The sequence below is a fragment of the Pyrus communis genome, chromosome 10, assembly GCF_963583255.1.
Source record: "Pyrus communis chromosome 10, drPyrComm1.1, whole genome shotgun sequence".
Lineage (NCBI taxonomy): Eukaryota > Viridiplantae > Streptophyta > Magnoliopsida > Rosales > Rosaceae > Pyrus > Pyrus communis.
Genome location: NC_084812.1, coordinates 25,591,749 through 25,609,328, shown reverse-complemented (window position 1 = coordinate 25,609,328; position 17,580 = coordinate 25,591,749). Strand labels below are relative to the sequence as shown.

Below are 17,580 nucleotides of genomic sequence, written 5' to 3'. Positions count from 1 at the left end.
ACCATGAAACCGCCCACTAACATGGGAGTTTTTTTTTTAATTAAAGTTTTAAATTTAAAATTCATTCAAAATTAAAATGTGGTGAATTACTTTAAATTCTTATGGTTCAATTGTAATTTTAAGAATTCTTAAAGGACAATTTTTGGTATTTTGAATGTTTCACCTTTTAATCCTTCTCACTTTATATATATAGATGTTTGAACTTCTTTTTTAATGATTATCAAAGACTTTAAGCCCAGGTTTAAAGAAAAAGAGGTAATTGTAGATTTTCCCCTCAAACTTATAAGGTGCTGTCAATTTTTCCCTTAAACTTTAATTTTAACCAATTACTCACTTAAACTATTACTAGCCTCTTGCCACACGCATACGCGTGTGGCAATTGACCTTTTTATATTAGGTTATGTCTTTTAATTTTTTTTTAAATAACTATTTTATATTTTTATTAAAAAATTATTCATAAAAAAAAATGAAGCAAAACCATGAAACCGCCCACTAACATGGGAGTTTTTTTTTTAATTAAAGTTTTAAATTTAAAATTCATTCAAAATTAAAATGTGGTGAATTACTTTAAATTCTTATGGTTCAATTGTAATTTTAAGAATTCTTAAAGGACAATTTTTGGTATTTTGAATGTTTCACCTTTTAATCCTTCTCACTTTATATATATAGATAATTGGCCGAAATCCCCTATACTGTTAGATTTTCTAATTTTCCGTCAAATATTCCTTCAATATCTGTCAACGCTAGAAAATTCTACGGGCATAAAAGTAATTTGGCCACTCACAAAAGCCAAACTGACTGAGAGAGAGCATCAGGGTCAATGATTTGGCAAAAGAGGTGTAACTGTTGAACGCAAAGTTTCTAGAAAAGGGCATTGGGCACGATCTTCTAGTCCTTCTCGAACCTCTACAAGAAGTCGATGGGGGAGGTGGAAGCTAGAAGGCGACAACGTACACCAAGTGACCATGGAATTGGAATTAGGGTCGCACCAAAGTGACGTGACGTAGCTGGCGGTGGGACGAGGGGGTTTCCAGAGTTTTGGAGGGATGAGGGTGTGAAGGCGTTAATGGTGAAAGAGGTCATGGGGGGGGGGGGGGGGGGGGGGGGAGTGGAAGTGGCGTTGGGTTTGAGGGATGCGGGAGTTTGTGGGAAATGGGGAAAGAGGTGGGTAAAAGTGGAAATTGATAAGTGTTGGTGGGGTGGTTGCAGAGAAAATAAGCATGGGGTGGTGAGCAGGTTGGGATTTGGGTGTTAATTGGTGGAAGTAGATTTTTGGAGGTGGTTTTGGGAGAGAGGTTGAGGTCTAGAGACATGGGGTGGAAAGAATTGGAAATGGGATTTAACTGTCAAATTCGGTGGGGAATTTTGTAGGAGTGGCATTTCTTATTGTTTTGTGTGTAATCTGTTGTGAACTTTGGAGAGAGAAGCATCGAAAATGAAAAGGGCTCGTAAGATATTTGGAGGAGGAGGAGGAGGAAGAGGTTGTGGTGAGTTGAGTTGAGCGAGTCAATCTGCCTATAAAAATACGTTTTTGTTTAGGATGGACAAAATATCAGATGAAAAATTAGGAAATCTAACCGCATGGGGGAATTTGGCTAATTATAAGAATTCAGGGGGGTAATCGGCTAAAATTAAAGTTCAAAAGAAAAATTGGCAATGCTTTACAAGTTCAGGGGAAAATCGACAAATAAGCCTAAAGAAAAATGTTAGGCAAACAAACTTTTTAGATCGATTGATGTAACGCGCAACGGCTTTCGTGCGAGTTCTTAATCCGTTGCTTTGTTGCTTTCGAGTTTGAATTTCTTTGTTAATGATTTATCAGTGACTACATCATGTGGTTTATTGAAGATGGTTTAAAAATTTGGTCTCTCGCATCACCCATGTTTAAATTCATCAAACCCATGACTCAGCCCACCTCTGCCACCGTTGTCGTCATTACTACCAAACACAAATTTGTAGCATTTTTTTTTAACATTTTAGATATTGGTACCAGACGGATTTTCTATGTTATCATTCTGAAAAATCATTACCGGATTAAACTACCAGATGCATTTTTAAATCATAAATGTGAATATCGTTTTATCTTGTTCAGTTTTACAAAATAGTTGTTTTAAAAGAAATTTTGTAATACGTTACTGGAATCCTCCATAATTTTAATTTCACTTCAACTTATATTTGTTTGAAAAGTGTAGACTTAAGCCCATATAAGCCCATGACTCGGCCGAAACCCAATCCCATGGAAAATTCCAGAACACCCCCACATTGCTTTTGACCTCAAACACTCTCTGTTTCTCTTCCTCCCCAAAACCAAATTCCTACCCCAAAACCCTAACCCTCGAAACTCCAGAAGCTCCAAACATGGTGTGCATACGCAAGGCCACCATCGACGACCTCCTGGCGATGCAAGCCTGCAACCTCTTCTGCCTCCCTGAGAACTACCAGATGAAGTACTACCTCTACCACATCCTCTCATGGCCGCAGCTTCTATACGTCGCCGAAGACTACAACGGCCGCATCGTCGGCTACGTCCTCGCCAAGATGGAGGAGGAGAGCAACGAGTGCCACGGCCACATCACCTCCCTCGCCGTCCTCCGCACCCACCGCAAACTCGGCCTCGCCACCAAGCTCATGAGCGCCGCCCAGAACGCCATGGAACAGGTGTTCGCGGCGGAGTACGTGTCGCTTCACGTGAGGAAGAGCAATCGGGCGGCGTTCAATTTGTACACGGGGACTTTGGGGTATAAGATTCATGATGTGGAGGCGAAGTACTATGCCGATGGGGAAGATGCGTATGATATGAGGAAGGAGCTCAAGGGGAAGAAGGTGCATGGACATAGTCATGGGCATGGACATGGGCATGGTCATGGGCATGGGCACGGGCATGGGCATCACCACCATCATCACCATCATGAAGGTGGGTGTTGCTCAGGGGAGGCAGCGAAACCAGAAAAGGCGGAGGCGAAGAAGGTCGATAGAGGGAATGCTAAGGCGGAGGCCAAAGCGGTATGAGAGTGAGAGAGGTAAATTGGGTTATTTGGGGACAGTGTATTTTCGGTTGTTTTACTTTATCTATGGTTTTGATGCTTAGTTTTTGTACTTGCAATTTGACAAATGCATTTGAGGATTCGGAACTTTCGTAGTTTTTGTTATAAGTTGTTGATGTTTAATACTTACTCTGAATTGAGTGATTTATGTTGTGATTTCATGTTTATTTTCTGTTCGTAGTGTCTACCGTTTGGCAATTTTGTTTATGTCACTCAATTTATTTTTGAGTCGTATACAAATAGTTTTTCTTGTAATTTGATGGAGTGCTGAATCACAATAGCATTTCTCATAAGTCGCAAGTTAACAAACCACATTCCCATAGTCCCACACTGCACTAAACCCGCATCTCACCCTTTAGCCTAGCCCACATCTCGCCCTTTAGCCTAGCCCTTAAGGTGGAACAGGTGCTATTGTGCCCGAAGTGACTTTGGCACTGGATTACGAACTACTCTTTTCTGTAGTTTGCATATGTACATATATCCATACATACATACATACATACATATATATATATATATATATATATATGTATTATGTTCTTGAGAGAAACACATCCGTGCCATACAAGGTACGAGTTTTAATATTGAAAATGATAAACAGTAGTATTTGAAGTGTGAGATTGTGTCTGAAGTTAAATTGTTTGATGATTAGCTATCCTTCTTTGCCTGCCTTTTCAGAAAGGGAGAGGAATGGAATTTTTTTCTATTTTGGGCATTTGTTCTTTAAACATGAGTTGCTGTTGAGCAATGTTTTAAATCAGAGCTTAGTCTTTACGTTAAGTAGTTAATCACCAAAGTAATCTGCCCTGATGGTGGATTTCTTTCCGCACCGTGAGGTGTCGATTGACTAAACTGCTCCAGTAAAGTTTAGCATAAAGAAATGGCCACATATAGAATAATAGCGTTGACGGAAAATCACTAAAGCAAGTAAGCTTGTATTCATGCACAGAACAAAGCTCTGATATGTAATGCAGCAGGCAAAGATTTCGAATAGAAAATAGGATCTTTTTCAACTGACATTCTGAAATGAGCACCCACGCAATAAGAAGTTCCTACTAAAAATTTTTACACCAGTTAGGGCTCCGTTCAAGTTTTTGTGGCCGTGCTAAAATATCTAGTTTGTTTCTGGAAAGAGGGAACAGTGCAGAAAACATGTGTTGTAGTGTGAAAAGTCAGCCTTGGCACCGATGTAAGTTGAGGTTAACTTCTCTTGGCTGTTAATTTTGGATGTAATGATATAGCTAATGTACTTCCTTCATGTAGGACTATTGGTTTCTTTCTTTCTGTCTACCTTTTTCTTTTGTTATTAAACTACCGTCAGGAAGTAAACGTTGTGAGAGGACATAACTCTCGCCCTATGAGAAAAATACAAGAAGCGACCCCCTACTGGCTGGCCCCTGCCTTTGGTTGAGGGGACGGTGGCAACCCACCCTTATTCTCTACCCTCTCTCGTCTTGTCGCCCACTCACTTCTCTTTCTCTCCCCCTCTTAGGTGGTTGTTTTGCTTTTAGGCTCTTAGCTTTGTCTCAGATCTCCCATGTGCTCGGGTCCTCTCCTTTCTCCCTCACTCCAACATCCATCAATGGCTGCAGCTACTGATCATAAACACGAGTTGTCACATATATGTCGGGAGGTATGTAGAGTTTTGGCTTAGGTGCTCGCACTACCTCCTTGTCTATGTCAGTTCTGTCGATAGTTGGCTGCTTGTTTCCCATTGCTTTTCTCTGATTTGTTGGGTAATCTCTCAGGTTTGATTTCGGATTTGATAAGTGTGAAGTGGGTCGACCTGGAATGGTTTCTTCGGAGGATATTTTTGCAATTTCAGGCCTTTGGTTTGGTTGATTTCGGGCTTTTAGTTGGTGAGAACGCTCATTACCTCCTCATAGGAAGAGTGAAGTATTCAGTTCCCAACATGTTTTAGCGTAGTATATTTTGATTCGAAGCTAGCTATATTTTGATTATATTTGTATGTAAACTTTTCATCTTCCAGTCACAAATCTTGAAGATCTAACAGTGGGATCTAACAGTGGGAACTCAAATTTGTTTGAATTTTTGGTTGAAATGTGTGTAGGTATTGGAAGTAGAAGTTTAAAATAAAATATATATGTATATAGTTTTGGTTCGAACCTTAAACCGGCATAAATCGAACGAAATTTGCGTAAACTGAACCGTACAGATTTATTAATAAATTTAAGTGGAATCATATTAAACTTAACTGTTGATATTTTCTAGTTCCTATTCAAGGGCGGAACTGGGCTGAATTGGACCGTGCCCCACCCCTACTTATTGAGGACTAGTGGAGTTTGTCATAGCTTACTCAACAAAGTTGGGCATTGATGATATTTATGCACTGGACTTGAGGATGAGTGTTATCATTAAATTATTTTAGTTTAATTGATTCAAGACACGAATTTCAAAATTTAAACTAGGGTGTTTAGAGGACTAAGCAAAACTTTCTGTTTTTGAAGTACATCCGCACGAATGAGGATCCTCACGCGGACCTGATTAAAACTGACCGTATGATATACAATTAACGGATGTGATTGGAAGATTTCTAGGATTGTCACGTCGGATCCTCTCTCCATCTGTACATACCAATGCCACATTAATATTAAATTTAATATAGTTATTATTGTTGGCAGGGAATAGTCTGAGTGCTAATTAATATATGATTAAGAAGTGCGCATTATGCCAACGTTGGTAGCTGTCATATTCTTCAACCGGACAATTTTTTTTAAAGATAATGTTAGAAAGATTAAATTTTATAAATCAAATGACGTGGGTGTTGATAATTAGATTATTACTTAAGTGTTGATTAACATGTTTATTTTCTATTAATAACACGTCATTTAGTTTACAAATTTAGTTTAAAATTTTAGTATCGCTAGCATTACTCTTTTTTAGGCCTCAAGTCGAGGCAATGGAATTAGGATGCAGATCTAAACAAACAAGAAGAATGCTAGCAAGACCTGCTCATTTACGTAGCAAAAAGCAAAATACTTTCATGAAGGAAGGATATGGATAATTTTGAAATAGGTGGGTGAGTGTGATCACTACATTTTATGGTATAAATCCTTCTAATAGTATAATGTCACACGTGTTATATATTAAGTTTTTTTTTATTCCTAATCAAACCTTTTACTTTTAAGGAAAACTAAAGAAAAGTCCAAAAAAATTTCATTTTTAATGAAAAACATTTTTTAAAGGTACAATGAATCGTACTAGAAAAATGTATAAATGTGGTTTTTCGTTAAAAATGAACAATACCCTTACTTTTATGATTGAAATAAAAATATAAAGAGCAAAGGTTAGATGGATGGCACCTACCCTTACCCTACCCTACAAGCAAACTAAGGAGGAATTGTCATGGAATATCATCTCTTATTCTTATCATCTACTTCTTGTCTTACTAGACTATGGAACAATATGAGCAAATTTTTGACGATGTTTCAGTTTATGTCAAGTTTTATGTTAGCGTAATGACGTGGCACATGATTTAGCGCATTTTATGCCTTGGCGTTGGATCGAAGAGGCAAAGGGGAGTGTGTGTTGGTTTGGGGTGGGTGGGTGTGGGTTGTGGATCGAAGTTGGGTCAAGGGGGGGCCGAAGTCATTCGAATGGGAGAGGCGGCGAAGGAGACGAAGGTTGGGGGCTGATTTCATAATCCATGTGGCACCATATTAACAAAGATGTATGGAAGATAAAAATAGATGTGTGAATATTGAATAGCACTATCCAATTCAATCATGGTTTTGGTGCTCTCCCTTGAGTGCTTGCCACCATAACAAGGCAATAGTGAGTGTTTTAATTGGTTCTTTCTCAAAAAAGTAAAGTTTCCTCTGATGAAAGCACAAGTGAGAAACAAAGGGAAGGAAACTATCATGATTTTTTTTTTTATAAGATCCAATCATTTGATGTTTGCTCTCTTTTTGGTTAAAGCCACATGTTTACGCATACTTCAATCACTTGTTTTCGTTTGTTTGAAATCGAAACACAATGGAGAGAAGATTCTCAGCCGATGCTTAACCAACCATACATTTCAAAAGTAATCAAAGGTATAACTTCTTCAAAAATATTATCAAACTTAATACAAAAATGACCATACTTTCTTAAATTTGCAAAACCGTTTGTTGGACAGAGGGTGATTTACTAATTGTTTAATAAACAAGGGCTACTTCTTTGGGTAGTTCATCGTCTTGATTCTCGTGTGAGAGAGATTCTTCTTTAGGTATTATAACATTTAATATACCAAATCGTATTTTCATCATATTAAAAAATTTCCTCTCATGCAGGCATGGAAAAGGAATAAGAAATTGATAAAAAATACTATAGGATCAAAAAGTTGGATAAATTTTTGAAGAAAACCCTAAAGAGGATTTCTTTAAGAAGGTACCGACGTACCGTTCACACATCTCGATCTCTTTAAGGATATACCATTCACACCTCTTTTTACTTTCTACAAATTCTGTTCAGTTCTGTCTTTTGATTTTCTTCAATTCATTAAATCTGACAGCGAAAAATTAAAAAATATATAAAAAATAAAAAAAGTGTGAGTAGCACCACCCCTTTATAGGATCCAACCAACCTAGGGCAGTATGTGCATTAGTTTAATAAAGATAAACCCTAACTTTCAGTATTTTTTTTTACCATAGAAGATGAGAAACTCGAAAAGATATCTTCAAAAATTAAGAGATTGCAGAAAATTAAATAATGAATAATTACAGAAAAAATAGTGGTGGGTGAAGCATATTCAGCAACACATGTTATATGCCAAAAGTATATACCATACAAAATGGACAGCACGAAGAGACATTTTTCTTTTAGCCCCTTGTTTAATGGAATCTCAGTAAGTGGGGTCTCCATGTTCCTTCCAACAGTACTTCCAATAATGGTTCAACTCTCTCGTTCAAAATTATCTTCATCGTCACCACCACCACCGCCGTCGCCACCGCCACTATATCACTCTTGTAGCAGTTGCAGGAAATTTGTAACTTGAGCTCATTTGGCCGATTCCTCGAGTCCGAGTTTCCGAGGAGAGTATCCGGAAAATAAATGTATGAGCTAGTTAGATGAAGTGTTCCTCTATTCGTATGTACGGAGGCCTCATTGTTACGTGACAGACCTCGCGTACATGTTTCAAGAGGAAGGTTCTATATAACTCACACGTAAAACTTCATCCGAACTGTATCCGATGCCCTCATAGTGTCGTACCATTGGAGAAATCGGGGCTCTAATTATGTTGGGGGAGTACTATCCTCCACACTTATACGCGAGAGAGTGTATGGTGGCCGGTGCTGCACTCCGACAAGGAGTGAGGAGACTTGAGGAGTTAATGGCAGTGTGACTAACCATGCTTTACCTTGCTGCAAACCGGCGGGGGACTCGAGGTGTGGGAACGGCTGCATCTCGACCGGAATTCATCAAAGCGAGGCGATCCTTGATTGTGTTGTCGAACAATCTGTTGTCTGGATTCTCTGCGTAGCAAACTAAGTAACTACCAACACAAGCATGTGGTAGTGCCATGGCTATCCTCGTCTGAACAAGCATAAAATTAATAGAAATTGGTTAGGTTAATTAGGTATTTGATTAACTAATAAGCAACAAAGATTAAAGAACTAAGAAGTTGATCACATGGTTCATATGCATCAAATGAATAATAGAGTGAAAAGAAACTGGTCAAAAAGGGGCCACCAACCATAAGGTATCCAATGAAGAATGTAAGGAGGGAAATGGTGGCTGTGAAACTTTGGTGCACTCTAGCGGTCCAAGCCGCCACAACTATGACACAGATAGAGCCACTGCAGACACCCGTGAGGAAGCAGATTGAGCTGGTAATGTCGGAATCAACAATTTGTTCCATTTCTTGCTGTTCAAAGAGCTCCCAAGTGTCTTGTGACGCCCTCACGAAGCCCTTCCCATATGCTGCTATCTGTAGCAATTGGTTTAATTAAAATAATTAAGTTTAACTTATAATTTAGTGTTTAAACAGTGACCACGGATGGAGTTCATACACAATTTAGAGACTTGCAATTGAAAATTAGGATTTGGATAGTGACTGCAGCGTAAGTAATTCAAAAATATGGGGAGATCACAAGATATAGTAACTTAATAACCAACTTGAGAAAGATTTCCTAGATAAACCAAAACAATCTTTCAGAAAACTAGATAGCCAATCATGATCTTACTTGACATTCACGAACGACTTCAAATTTATATTTTTCTCATAGCAAGTAGGACATTTTGGAAATAACTCATTTCGAGATGATTTCATCGACACAAGTAGCAGACAAAGTTAGTTTAGCTGTCACCATAATTTGTTATCCGAATTATTCAAACACGATATACAAACAGCAGTAGTCATATTGTGTTATTGAAATATTGATCAGCTGACAAAATTAGTACACTTTGCTGTGCAAAATAATGCTTTTCTTGTTGAGAAAGAAGCTGGAACGAAAGTTATAGTTCTTTGTTCTGTAACTTGTATTTTGTATGATATGCAAATGGAATCACAAAGTCAATAGAAAATGGTTTATAAACGTACCTGTACGAAGGCCCAGCCGTTGCCATAGCGGAAGATGCCCTCCATGACTCTGAGACAGCAATGTGCACAAGAGAACATGAACTCATCTTCTCCCTCGAGTAAATTTAAACCCCGAGCAACAATTCTCAGGGCTTCAATTGCAGGAACAAAGAGAGATCCAAAACAAGCGCTTCCAAGATTTTTACTCAAGGCTCTTTGGAAGCAAAACTGAGTATTAGATTGCATTCCTCTGAGATAATACAGAGAAATTACCCTACTGACGGTTATATTTGCAACATTCCTCATTACTTCAGTTGTCCAAGCTAAGCTCAAGCCCAATAAAATTATGATCAATGGAGGAAAGTAGAAATTCAGGGCTCCAATCACAGCTAGAATCCACAGGGACATCCACAGAAATCCGACCCCAAGCATCCAATAAGTGGGTTGGTTCAAATCGGGGAACTTTGATACTGGTTCGAGTGATTTGATCAATATCTTGCTACAAAATCCGATCCGCTGTGTGATCCAACAAGCATATAAGCCGTTGCCTATTGCAAAGGCAATAAAACAGACTCCAACGCCATTGGTGGGAGGCTTTTGGAAGCAAATTAGCAGAATTCCGGCAGATAGAGACATGAGAAAAGTGGTCCATAGTATGAAATGAACAAAAAACTTCGGCCATAGCCTCACTGCCTTTTGCCATGCAAATGCAAGAGTAATGCTTAAAAAAGATGCAGCTTCGACTTGCGGTAGAAAAAACTTCAACACTCGTTTCTCGGCTCTTTTAACCTTGTTGTCTGATGATTCTATCAGCCCCTGAACTCCCCGGAATACAAGAAAACCGACTAGCCCAAAGGCGGCAACCGTGTGAAAAAGAAACAGGAACAAACATATCTTGTTGGTGTATTTTCTGGAATTCAGTGTATTTTCTTGGATGGATGGCTGACCAAAAAATCGAGGGAAAACCCATCAAAATATCAGATTGCTAATTCAAAAATTCTCCCCAGAAAATCCATGCTCTACCAGATAAATAGCTTGTATCATTTCCTTTCCAAAATGATTAAAGATAAGATATCTAGAGAAAAAAAATTAATATGGTTCAAACTTTCAACAACAAAAATGAGATATCTTTGTTTAATCTTTCTTGAACATCACTTAAAATCTTTTATTTTTGTTTTAATGGGAAAGAAAAAAAAAGAGAAGAAAAAGAAAACTTACTTGTGGGGTTGGTGTAGAACGAGGCTGAGAATGCTGGGGACTGTTAGTGCGAGAGGAGAACTGAGAAGGAGAAGGAGTAGCAGTGGCACCGCCACCACCGCCGCCACCGCCTCTGATATTAGAGATCCGAGACGGCGGCGGCGGCGGAGTTGCAGTTCTGGTTTTGCTATTTATTACAATTCTCAAAGGGTTTGTTGGATTCAGCCTCTGCAGCATTGACACGTGAACATCTCCTTCTCTCTCGTTCTGATTAATATTATTATTTCCATGATTAATATCAATATTTCTCTGAGCTCCCACCGCCTGTTCTTCAAAACCCACCTCCCCTCTCTCAACATCTCTCACCTCCTCCTCCTCCTGCTTCCTCCCAATTTCCTCTCTCTCCTCAAGCTCCTCTCTTTCTCTCGCCTCCACCTGCACGCCATGGCAAAGCTCAGACCTTTTGACATTAATTAAAATGAACAGAGCAAATTAACAGCAAAGAGAAAAATAAAAAATAAGGAATGAGAAATAAGAAAGATGGGTTGTGTTACAGGCTCTGCGGCACCCATGTCGACGGCGGTGACGTGGCGCGGGTGGCAGCAGATGTCGAAGTCCGCCGCGGCGGTGGTAGTGGTGCTGTTGTCGGGAATATATGTTTGGTGTTTTGTTAGGTGTGTTTTGTACGTGTTCGTGTATTTATCTCTCGACAATCCATCTATCTATGTATCCATGGCGGTGCTGGTGGATGCTGATGTTTATCGGCTCCTTCTCTCTCTCTTTCAGCTTTCATTTCACAAACTTAATTACCTCAGAGTTTCTGAGGCGCGTGTGCCAATGACCAATTGGAGAGGAACTTTGTGGTACATGTCAGTTCATCGTGCGTCATGTTCGATAAAATAATTTATTTTGTTTATAGAAGAAAACTTTTTAATGTACCTGAAACATGTTGTAGTAAATAGATTCTTTGGTGAATCGAATTCAAGGCGATACACTACTTATTGAGGTATTTTTAAAGAGAAACTTGAAAAAAAAGCATAGAGTAAAATATATAAATCATGTTTTTATTTATAATACGTGATGTTTTAATTTGTGCTTCGAATTTATTCTATCCTCGTAAATGATTTTAAGAAATGTTTTGCGGATGAGGAATTATTGGACGGATGAGATTAAATAATGGAAATGAGTAACGGTTGCATAAGAAGTTTTGACTTTTGTGTGGGAAAGGAGAGAGAGACGTAAGCAAAAAGGAAACGAAACCCCACCTCATCGTCCTTTTAATGTATACTTTTGTGTGTTTTGTTACACGAAATTCCAAGCCGTGCAAGCAAAGACACGTCGAACTGTTAAATCTGTTGCTACATTTCTGCTACTTTTGAGAATTGTAATGGTTGATTAAATTTAGAGAATTTTAATAAAAAAATTTTGATGTTGTTCTTTTTAACGAAAAATTATATTTTTATACTAAAATGTTATCTTGGTACTATACACTTTACCTTTTATTTTATCTTTATCGTTAAAACTCAAAATTTTCAAATTATCTTTATTATTTTTCCTTTAATTTTAATTCAATTAAGGTAAATTCTTTCAATTAAAAATTCATGATCATTGTTCGTTTAATTTTTCAAATAAAAGTTAAGGGACTATTGTTTCGATGGAGTTCAAGTTTAATGATCATTTCTCTAATTATGTTAAAGTTGAGAGATCATTATTATAATTTTTTTCATTTGAATTTTCGTATCTTACCCTTGATTCAGCCTCATATATGGTACGTTACCTATTTAATTTTCCATATTTGCTCATTGCTACAATTTTCAAACTTCTCACTATTACTACATTTATGTCAGTTTTGAGAAACGTTACGTTATTTGACATCCATAAATTGCTTACGTTTACCAATTGAGATTGGGAACAAACAACAAGAAGCAAACAAAATATATTTAGTCCCCAAATTAAATTATGTCAAGATGATTTTATATGGTAGTTTCAACGTTTAAAAACAAAAGAAACCGAACTATTACTGATGTTAGTAATTCCATATTATTAAGTTATTTTCTTTAGACAACAACTAAGGTTAGTAACGTTTGTGTTTGCTACTCGTGATTGTAATCGATCGACTCACAACGGTTGATTTTGTGTCATGTAATGATGGCTTTTATATATAAAACTGGCATAAAACTGGTTTGAGCTTATATTTTTTTTGAACGCCTGGTTTGAGCTTATATTATTATTTAAAACGTTCACATCCAAAGTAAACATTTTTATTCAAACCTACAAAATCCTTTATTATTTAAAAATAATAAAAGCTATTTATTTTTAGGAAAACTAATAAAAAAACTTGAAAATTTTGAATTTTAACGAAAATAACAAAATAAAAAGTACTAAGATTGATTTTTTAAAATAAAAATATAATTTTTCATTAAAATGAACGGAAAGTATTTAGTTAAAGTTCCTTTTATTTTTTCAGTTAACAGTACTTTATGAACATGTTCAAATCATAATGAGTTATTGCATGCTTGGTTTGACCAGGACGAGAGCTTGACGACTAAAATTTGAGATAGTCAATGTGGAATCCGAGAACTAGTTGGACTGGAAACTCCACGTGGATGTGACAGACCACATGTGGGCACTGTCTACTTCGGCCGTGAAAATGCAAACGTGGTTAATGGTAGTGGGCCTGGGCCATTAGATTGGATGACTCATGTACACCTCAATTTCTCTTATCTGTCTGCGTCACTGTCCTTATGGCTTCAAGGATAGAAAATGACATGGATGACTCAGAGACACCTCATATTTCTCTCATGTATCCTGTTTGGTTTTTATAAAAGAAGTTTTTGTCTAAATCCCCCCTAAACTTGTAATTGACTGCCAATTTACCTCTTCAACTTTCATTTTTATCAATTAATCACCTAAACTTTTGTTTATGGCTAAATTCCCCCTTGCCACTTAAATTTCTCACCTTTTATCCATGATTCATATATAAAAATAGAAATAAATTAATTATAATTAAAAAAAAAAAAAAAAGATAAAGAAACCACATCTTTATCGCATTTTCCCTCTTCTACCCAATTGTAACCTTTCCCACCCACCCCAAACCTCAAACAACCAGTCACCCTCAATCCTAGATGAAATTCATCCCCATGCTCCTTCCCTCAAATTCAGCCCCAGTACCACCCCGCCACAACCCACCCAATCCATAATCTCCAACGACAGGTCCCAGATTTTCGAGTCAAGCCGTGATCTCTCTTCCCCTACTTCGTGTGAACCCATCTTCTTGCAAGCCAGCTACCGCCACACCAATAGCTCATTGTTGCCCTCTCTTTCTCTCTCTCCCTCTCTCTCTGTTAGAACTCAAGCCCTAGAGAAGAGTTCAACCCAAAAGACTAGCCTGATAGGTGGGAGAACTTTAGTATCACTACACAATTGCTTGTGTAGCCGATGTGGGATCGTAACATTGCCCACCCCTTTAGAAGCCGACGCCCATGACAGCTCTTACTCTGATGACTTTCACTCTTAATGGCGGCGCCCTCTAATCGTCCCGTTAAGGTAGCCCTTTCTAGGTCGCCCCCTCTGCAACATTGGTTCATTTGGCTCTGATACCAATGTTAGAACTCAAGCCCAAAGAAAGAGCCCAACCAAAAAACCTAGCTTGATAGGTGGGAGGACCCAGGGACTTAAGTATCACTACACAAATTGCTTGTATAGCTGATGTGGGATCGTAATACTCTTTCCCCCCCCCCTGACAGTTTTCGAAGCCCACCTACAACCTCCGACAAGTCCCAGATGCTGATCCTTTCTTCTTGGTCGAATCCCATATGCCAATTCAAAAAGGAAACTAAAATGTTCCAAATGACGATTTTGACCTCCAAACTAACGGAACCATGGATGAAATGTGTGAGACTTAACGGAATATGGGAATTTGGCCATAAATAAAAGTTTAGGGGGATAATTGACTAAAATTAAAGTTCATGGGGTAAATTGACAGTAGGTTACAAGTTTAGGGGGGATTTCGACAAATAGGCCTTTTTAAAATATTGATAGAATTATTACATAATAACAACAACAAAAATCAAGCTTTATATTGAGCTAAGTAGGGTATGTTGTGTGAATTTAGAATGTCACTCCGCTCAGTTTTGCGCCTTATCTTGCGTTGGCTCCAATTACTTCATATATTTTCTTAAAGTCTCTTTCTAGATCTTCCTCTACTCCTTTTACTCCAAACCTCCATCTCATAGTCACATATTCTAACTGCAGCATATGTAGGTCTTCGGTTCCCATGTCCAAATCACCCTAACCGATTTTCTCTCATCTTAACTTCAATTGCGGGCACTCTTGCTTTACCTTGGATATCCTCGTTCTTGATCCTAACATTTCTCAAGTGCCCGCACATCCGATGAAACATTTTCATCTCCATTACACTCAATTTTTGCACATGTTAATTTTTGACCGGCGAACATTCCGTGCCATAAGGCATTGTTGGTATTATTCCTATTTTGTAAAATTTCCCTTGAGCTTTAGTGGCACAGAAGATCGCACAACATATCTAATGCACTCTTCCACTTTATTCATCCAGTTCGTAAAAAGATATTGAATTTGTTCAAATTTTAGAGAGGAAAAATTCAAACTTAAGCATAGAAAGTGAACTACACTGTTTCACCCAAATTGACTAAACACAGATCTGCAATATTAACTTACAATTATTTAGATCCCATTAGATAACATGTTTCTCTCAAAGCAGTCTACACAAAAGGAAATTTGAAATCGGATAGCATTGTTAATGTTAGCTTCTCAGTTTCGGGTATCAAACGATTCAAACGAGGGATCTTTAACAAGACTAAATTAGATGAAACAGAATAAGCTGTATTAAAATTGATACAAACAAGTAAACAGGTCACGTTCCGAAACTTTAAGACCCAATCAAATGCTACAAACTATATAACGAGGGCACAACATAACACCACAAAATTTGCAACAAGGGTTTGTTTCAAGTGTTTCCAGACAACCTATCACTCTCCGCATCCATAGTTTCACAAGCTTTGGCAATTACTATTGCTTCGCATTATTACCGGAGTCCTGAGGTGTTTTGACTATACTTAACTGGCCACCTTCCTTGTTTGCAGCGGTGGCCGCCTTCACCTCATTGCAGTGGTTTATGAACTTTGTTATCTCCTGCATTCATCAAATAAGAAAGTAACAAGGTAAGAAGCAAGAAGGGATGTAAAGCAACTGGCAACAAGGAAATAGCAGCCGCTATCCATATAATGAAATTACTGAATCACCACCTAATAGAAAGAAATCCGGAGAATAATATAGGTTTCCGAATCCTATAAATCCAAAAACGGATGAATGCTGATGACGAAATCTAGGAGCACATCCAATAAAGTGTTACGATGAAAGAACTACTTAGATTAGTGAAGTTGAATGGATAGTTGTTTACTTCAAAGGTTTATTTTTTGTACTAACAGGGATCTAACAAGGTGACTGGAACTATCAACTTCCCACACTATGACATATACAAATTTTCACAAACCTCATCTCCACGAACCTCAGATGACATATACAATTTTCCGGTACTCGTTAATTATGAGAATAAATGGAAAACAAAAAAAAGGGTAATGCACAAATACTACTCACTTAAGAAACTATGTTACACAATACACATCAAAAGAAACCCCAAAATAGCACCAAGGTTGCTACAGAATATATCGATTAGCTACAGTCAGAATCATTTAAGATTTGCGGGCTGCATCATGAATAAAGACAGTTTATAAACATGTGATGTAGCAAACAGCAGACAATCGTAGTTGAGGAAAACAAAAACACAGACGACCTCTTCCTATTTACTTCACACGTTCGACAAGAAATCCATAGTAGCATTGTAGAATAAAGTTGTGTTTTCAAAGCTATTCCGTACATTGGTGAAACATAAACTTACCCAAAAATAAGAAAGGAAATGAAACAGAGCAAGGAAGGGGGCCAAAGGCCTGTTTGCGATTTCTTCTATAGAAAGAAAGCACTTCTGCTAGAAGTGCTCCCAGAATAAGCATCTGGGAGGTGCTTCTCCATAAAGTGCTTCTATGAACCAGAAGCACTTCAAAGTTCAAATTTTTCTTCCAAACGCAACCAAAAGTGCTTTTGAAGCAAATCCCAAACAAAATCCTATGGAAATATCAGTGCAAGAGGATTTGATTTTTCCTGATATATGAACCGAATGAAAGACACAACCTTCTACCTCAGAGAAAGAATTTCACTTAGCGCAACTCCTCAATCAAATGCCCCAACTGAATACTCTTAATTCAATCAACTTTACTGCATAATTACTACCAAAAAATTCTTTAAAAAATAAAGAACAAATTAATGGAATTCAAATTAATCAAAAACCAATTAAACAGATCATAAAAGCTCGCAATTTACAATTCTGTGAAATTAGCACAGAAATTGACAATTCTGGACTGAAATTAATCATAACCAATCAAATCAAATAATACAAAAGCATGAGAGAGAGAGAGAGAGAGAGAGAGAGGGAAGAAACAAACCCGATCGGAATCCATGTCACCGGTGACCTTCGAAGGCTTAATTACTCGCTTGCCTTTGCGAATTTGAGTCATTTTTCCATGGCGGTTGGGAGGAATCGTCTTCCTCTTCTGCTGCCCTTTGAACAGCTTCCCTTTCTGCGTCATCTCTCTTCCGACTTGTCACTTCTCCGTTCAGCGCTTCAGCCTTTTCTGTTCTTTTCTACCGGGACTAGGGTTTTATTCAGGGTTTTAGGTTTAGGGTAATTCCCTCCGCACCCAATGTTATGCTCAATTAACCCAGCAA

The 17,580-nt window shown here is 37.9% G+C and overlaps 3 protein-coding genes across 3 annotated transcripts; 1 reads left to right on the top strand and 2 right to left on the bottom strand.

The window, feature by feature from the left end:
• Nucleotides 1-2,238: 2,238 nt before the first annotated feature.
• On the top strand, nucleotides 2,239-3,211 carry LOC137748287 (N-terminal acetyltransferase A complex catalytic subunit NAA10-like). Its single transcript, XM_068488416.1, has one exon. The coding sequence runs from the start codon at nucleotides 2,359-2,361 to the stop codon at nucleotides 3,007-3,009; it is 651 nt and encodes a 216-aa protein (XP_068344517.1). The 5' UTR covers nucleotides 2,239-2,358; the 3' UTR covers nucleotides 3,010-3,211.
• Nucleotides 3,212-7,724: 4,513 nt separating this feature from the next.
• LOC137747362 (protein PNS1-like) lies at nucleotides 7,725-11,571 on the bottom strand. Its single transcript, XM_068487460.1, has 5 exons — nucleotides 11,316-11,571; nucleotides 10,783-11,196; nucleotides 9,586-10,506; nucleotides 8,740-8,973; nucleotides 7,725-8,579 (listed from the first exon to the last, which is right to left on the bottom strand). Exons 1-5 carry the CDS (start codon nucleotides 11,331-11,333, stop codon nucleotides 8,400-8,402), a joined length of 1,767 nt encoding a protein of 588 aa, XP_068343561.1. The 5' UTR covers nucleotides 11,334-11,571; the 3' UTR covers nucleotides 7,725-8,399.
• A 4,104-nt stretch (nucleotides 11,572-15,675) lies between these two features.
• On the bottom strand, nucleotides 15,676-17,533 carry LOC137748761 (uncharacterized). The gene is made up of 2 exons (XM_068488942.1): nucleotides 17,298-17,533; nucleotides 15,676-15,930 (listed from the first exon to the last, which is right to left on the bottom strand). The coding sequence occupies exons 1-2, from the start codon at nucleotides 17,439-17,441 to the stop codon at nucleotides 15,808-15,810; spliced, it is 267 nt and encodes an 88-aa protein (XP_068345043.1). The 5' UTR covers nucleotides 17,442-17,533; the 3' UTR covers nucleotides 15,676-15,807.
• Between the last annotated feature and the right edge of the window lie 47 nt (nucleotides 17,534-17,580).

Bases quoted from the DNA above. Each gene is read 5' to 3' on its own strand.
- LOC137748287 (XM_068488416.1), top strand. From the start codon at position 2,359: ATGGTGTGCATACGCAAGGCCACCATCGACGACCTCCTGGCGATGCAA.
- LOC137748761 (XM_068488942.1), bottom strand. From the start codon at position 17,441: ATGACGCAGAAAGGGAAGCTGTTCAAAGGGCAGCAGAAGAGGAAGACG. The intron at 15,931-17,297 runs GTTTGTTTCTTC...TGATGAATGCAG, and splicing joins GTGACATGGATTCCGATCGG to GAGATAACAAAGTTCATAAA.
- LOC137747362 (XM_068487460.1), bottom strand. The intron at 10,507-10,782 runs GTAAGTTTTCTT...TTTTTTGGTCAG, and splicing joins GTTCTACACCAACCCCACAA to CCATCCATCCAAGAAAATAC. The intron at 8,974-9,585 runs GTACGTTTATAA...CAATTGCTACAG, and splicing joins ACGGCTGGGCCTTCGTACAG to ATAGCAGCATATGGGAAGGG.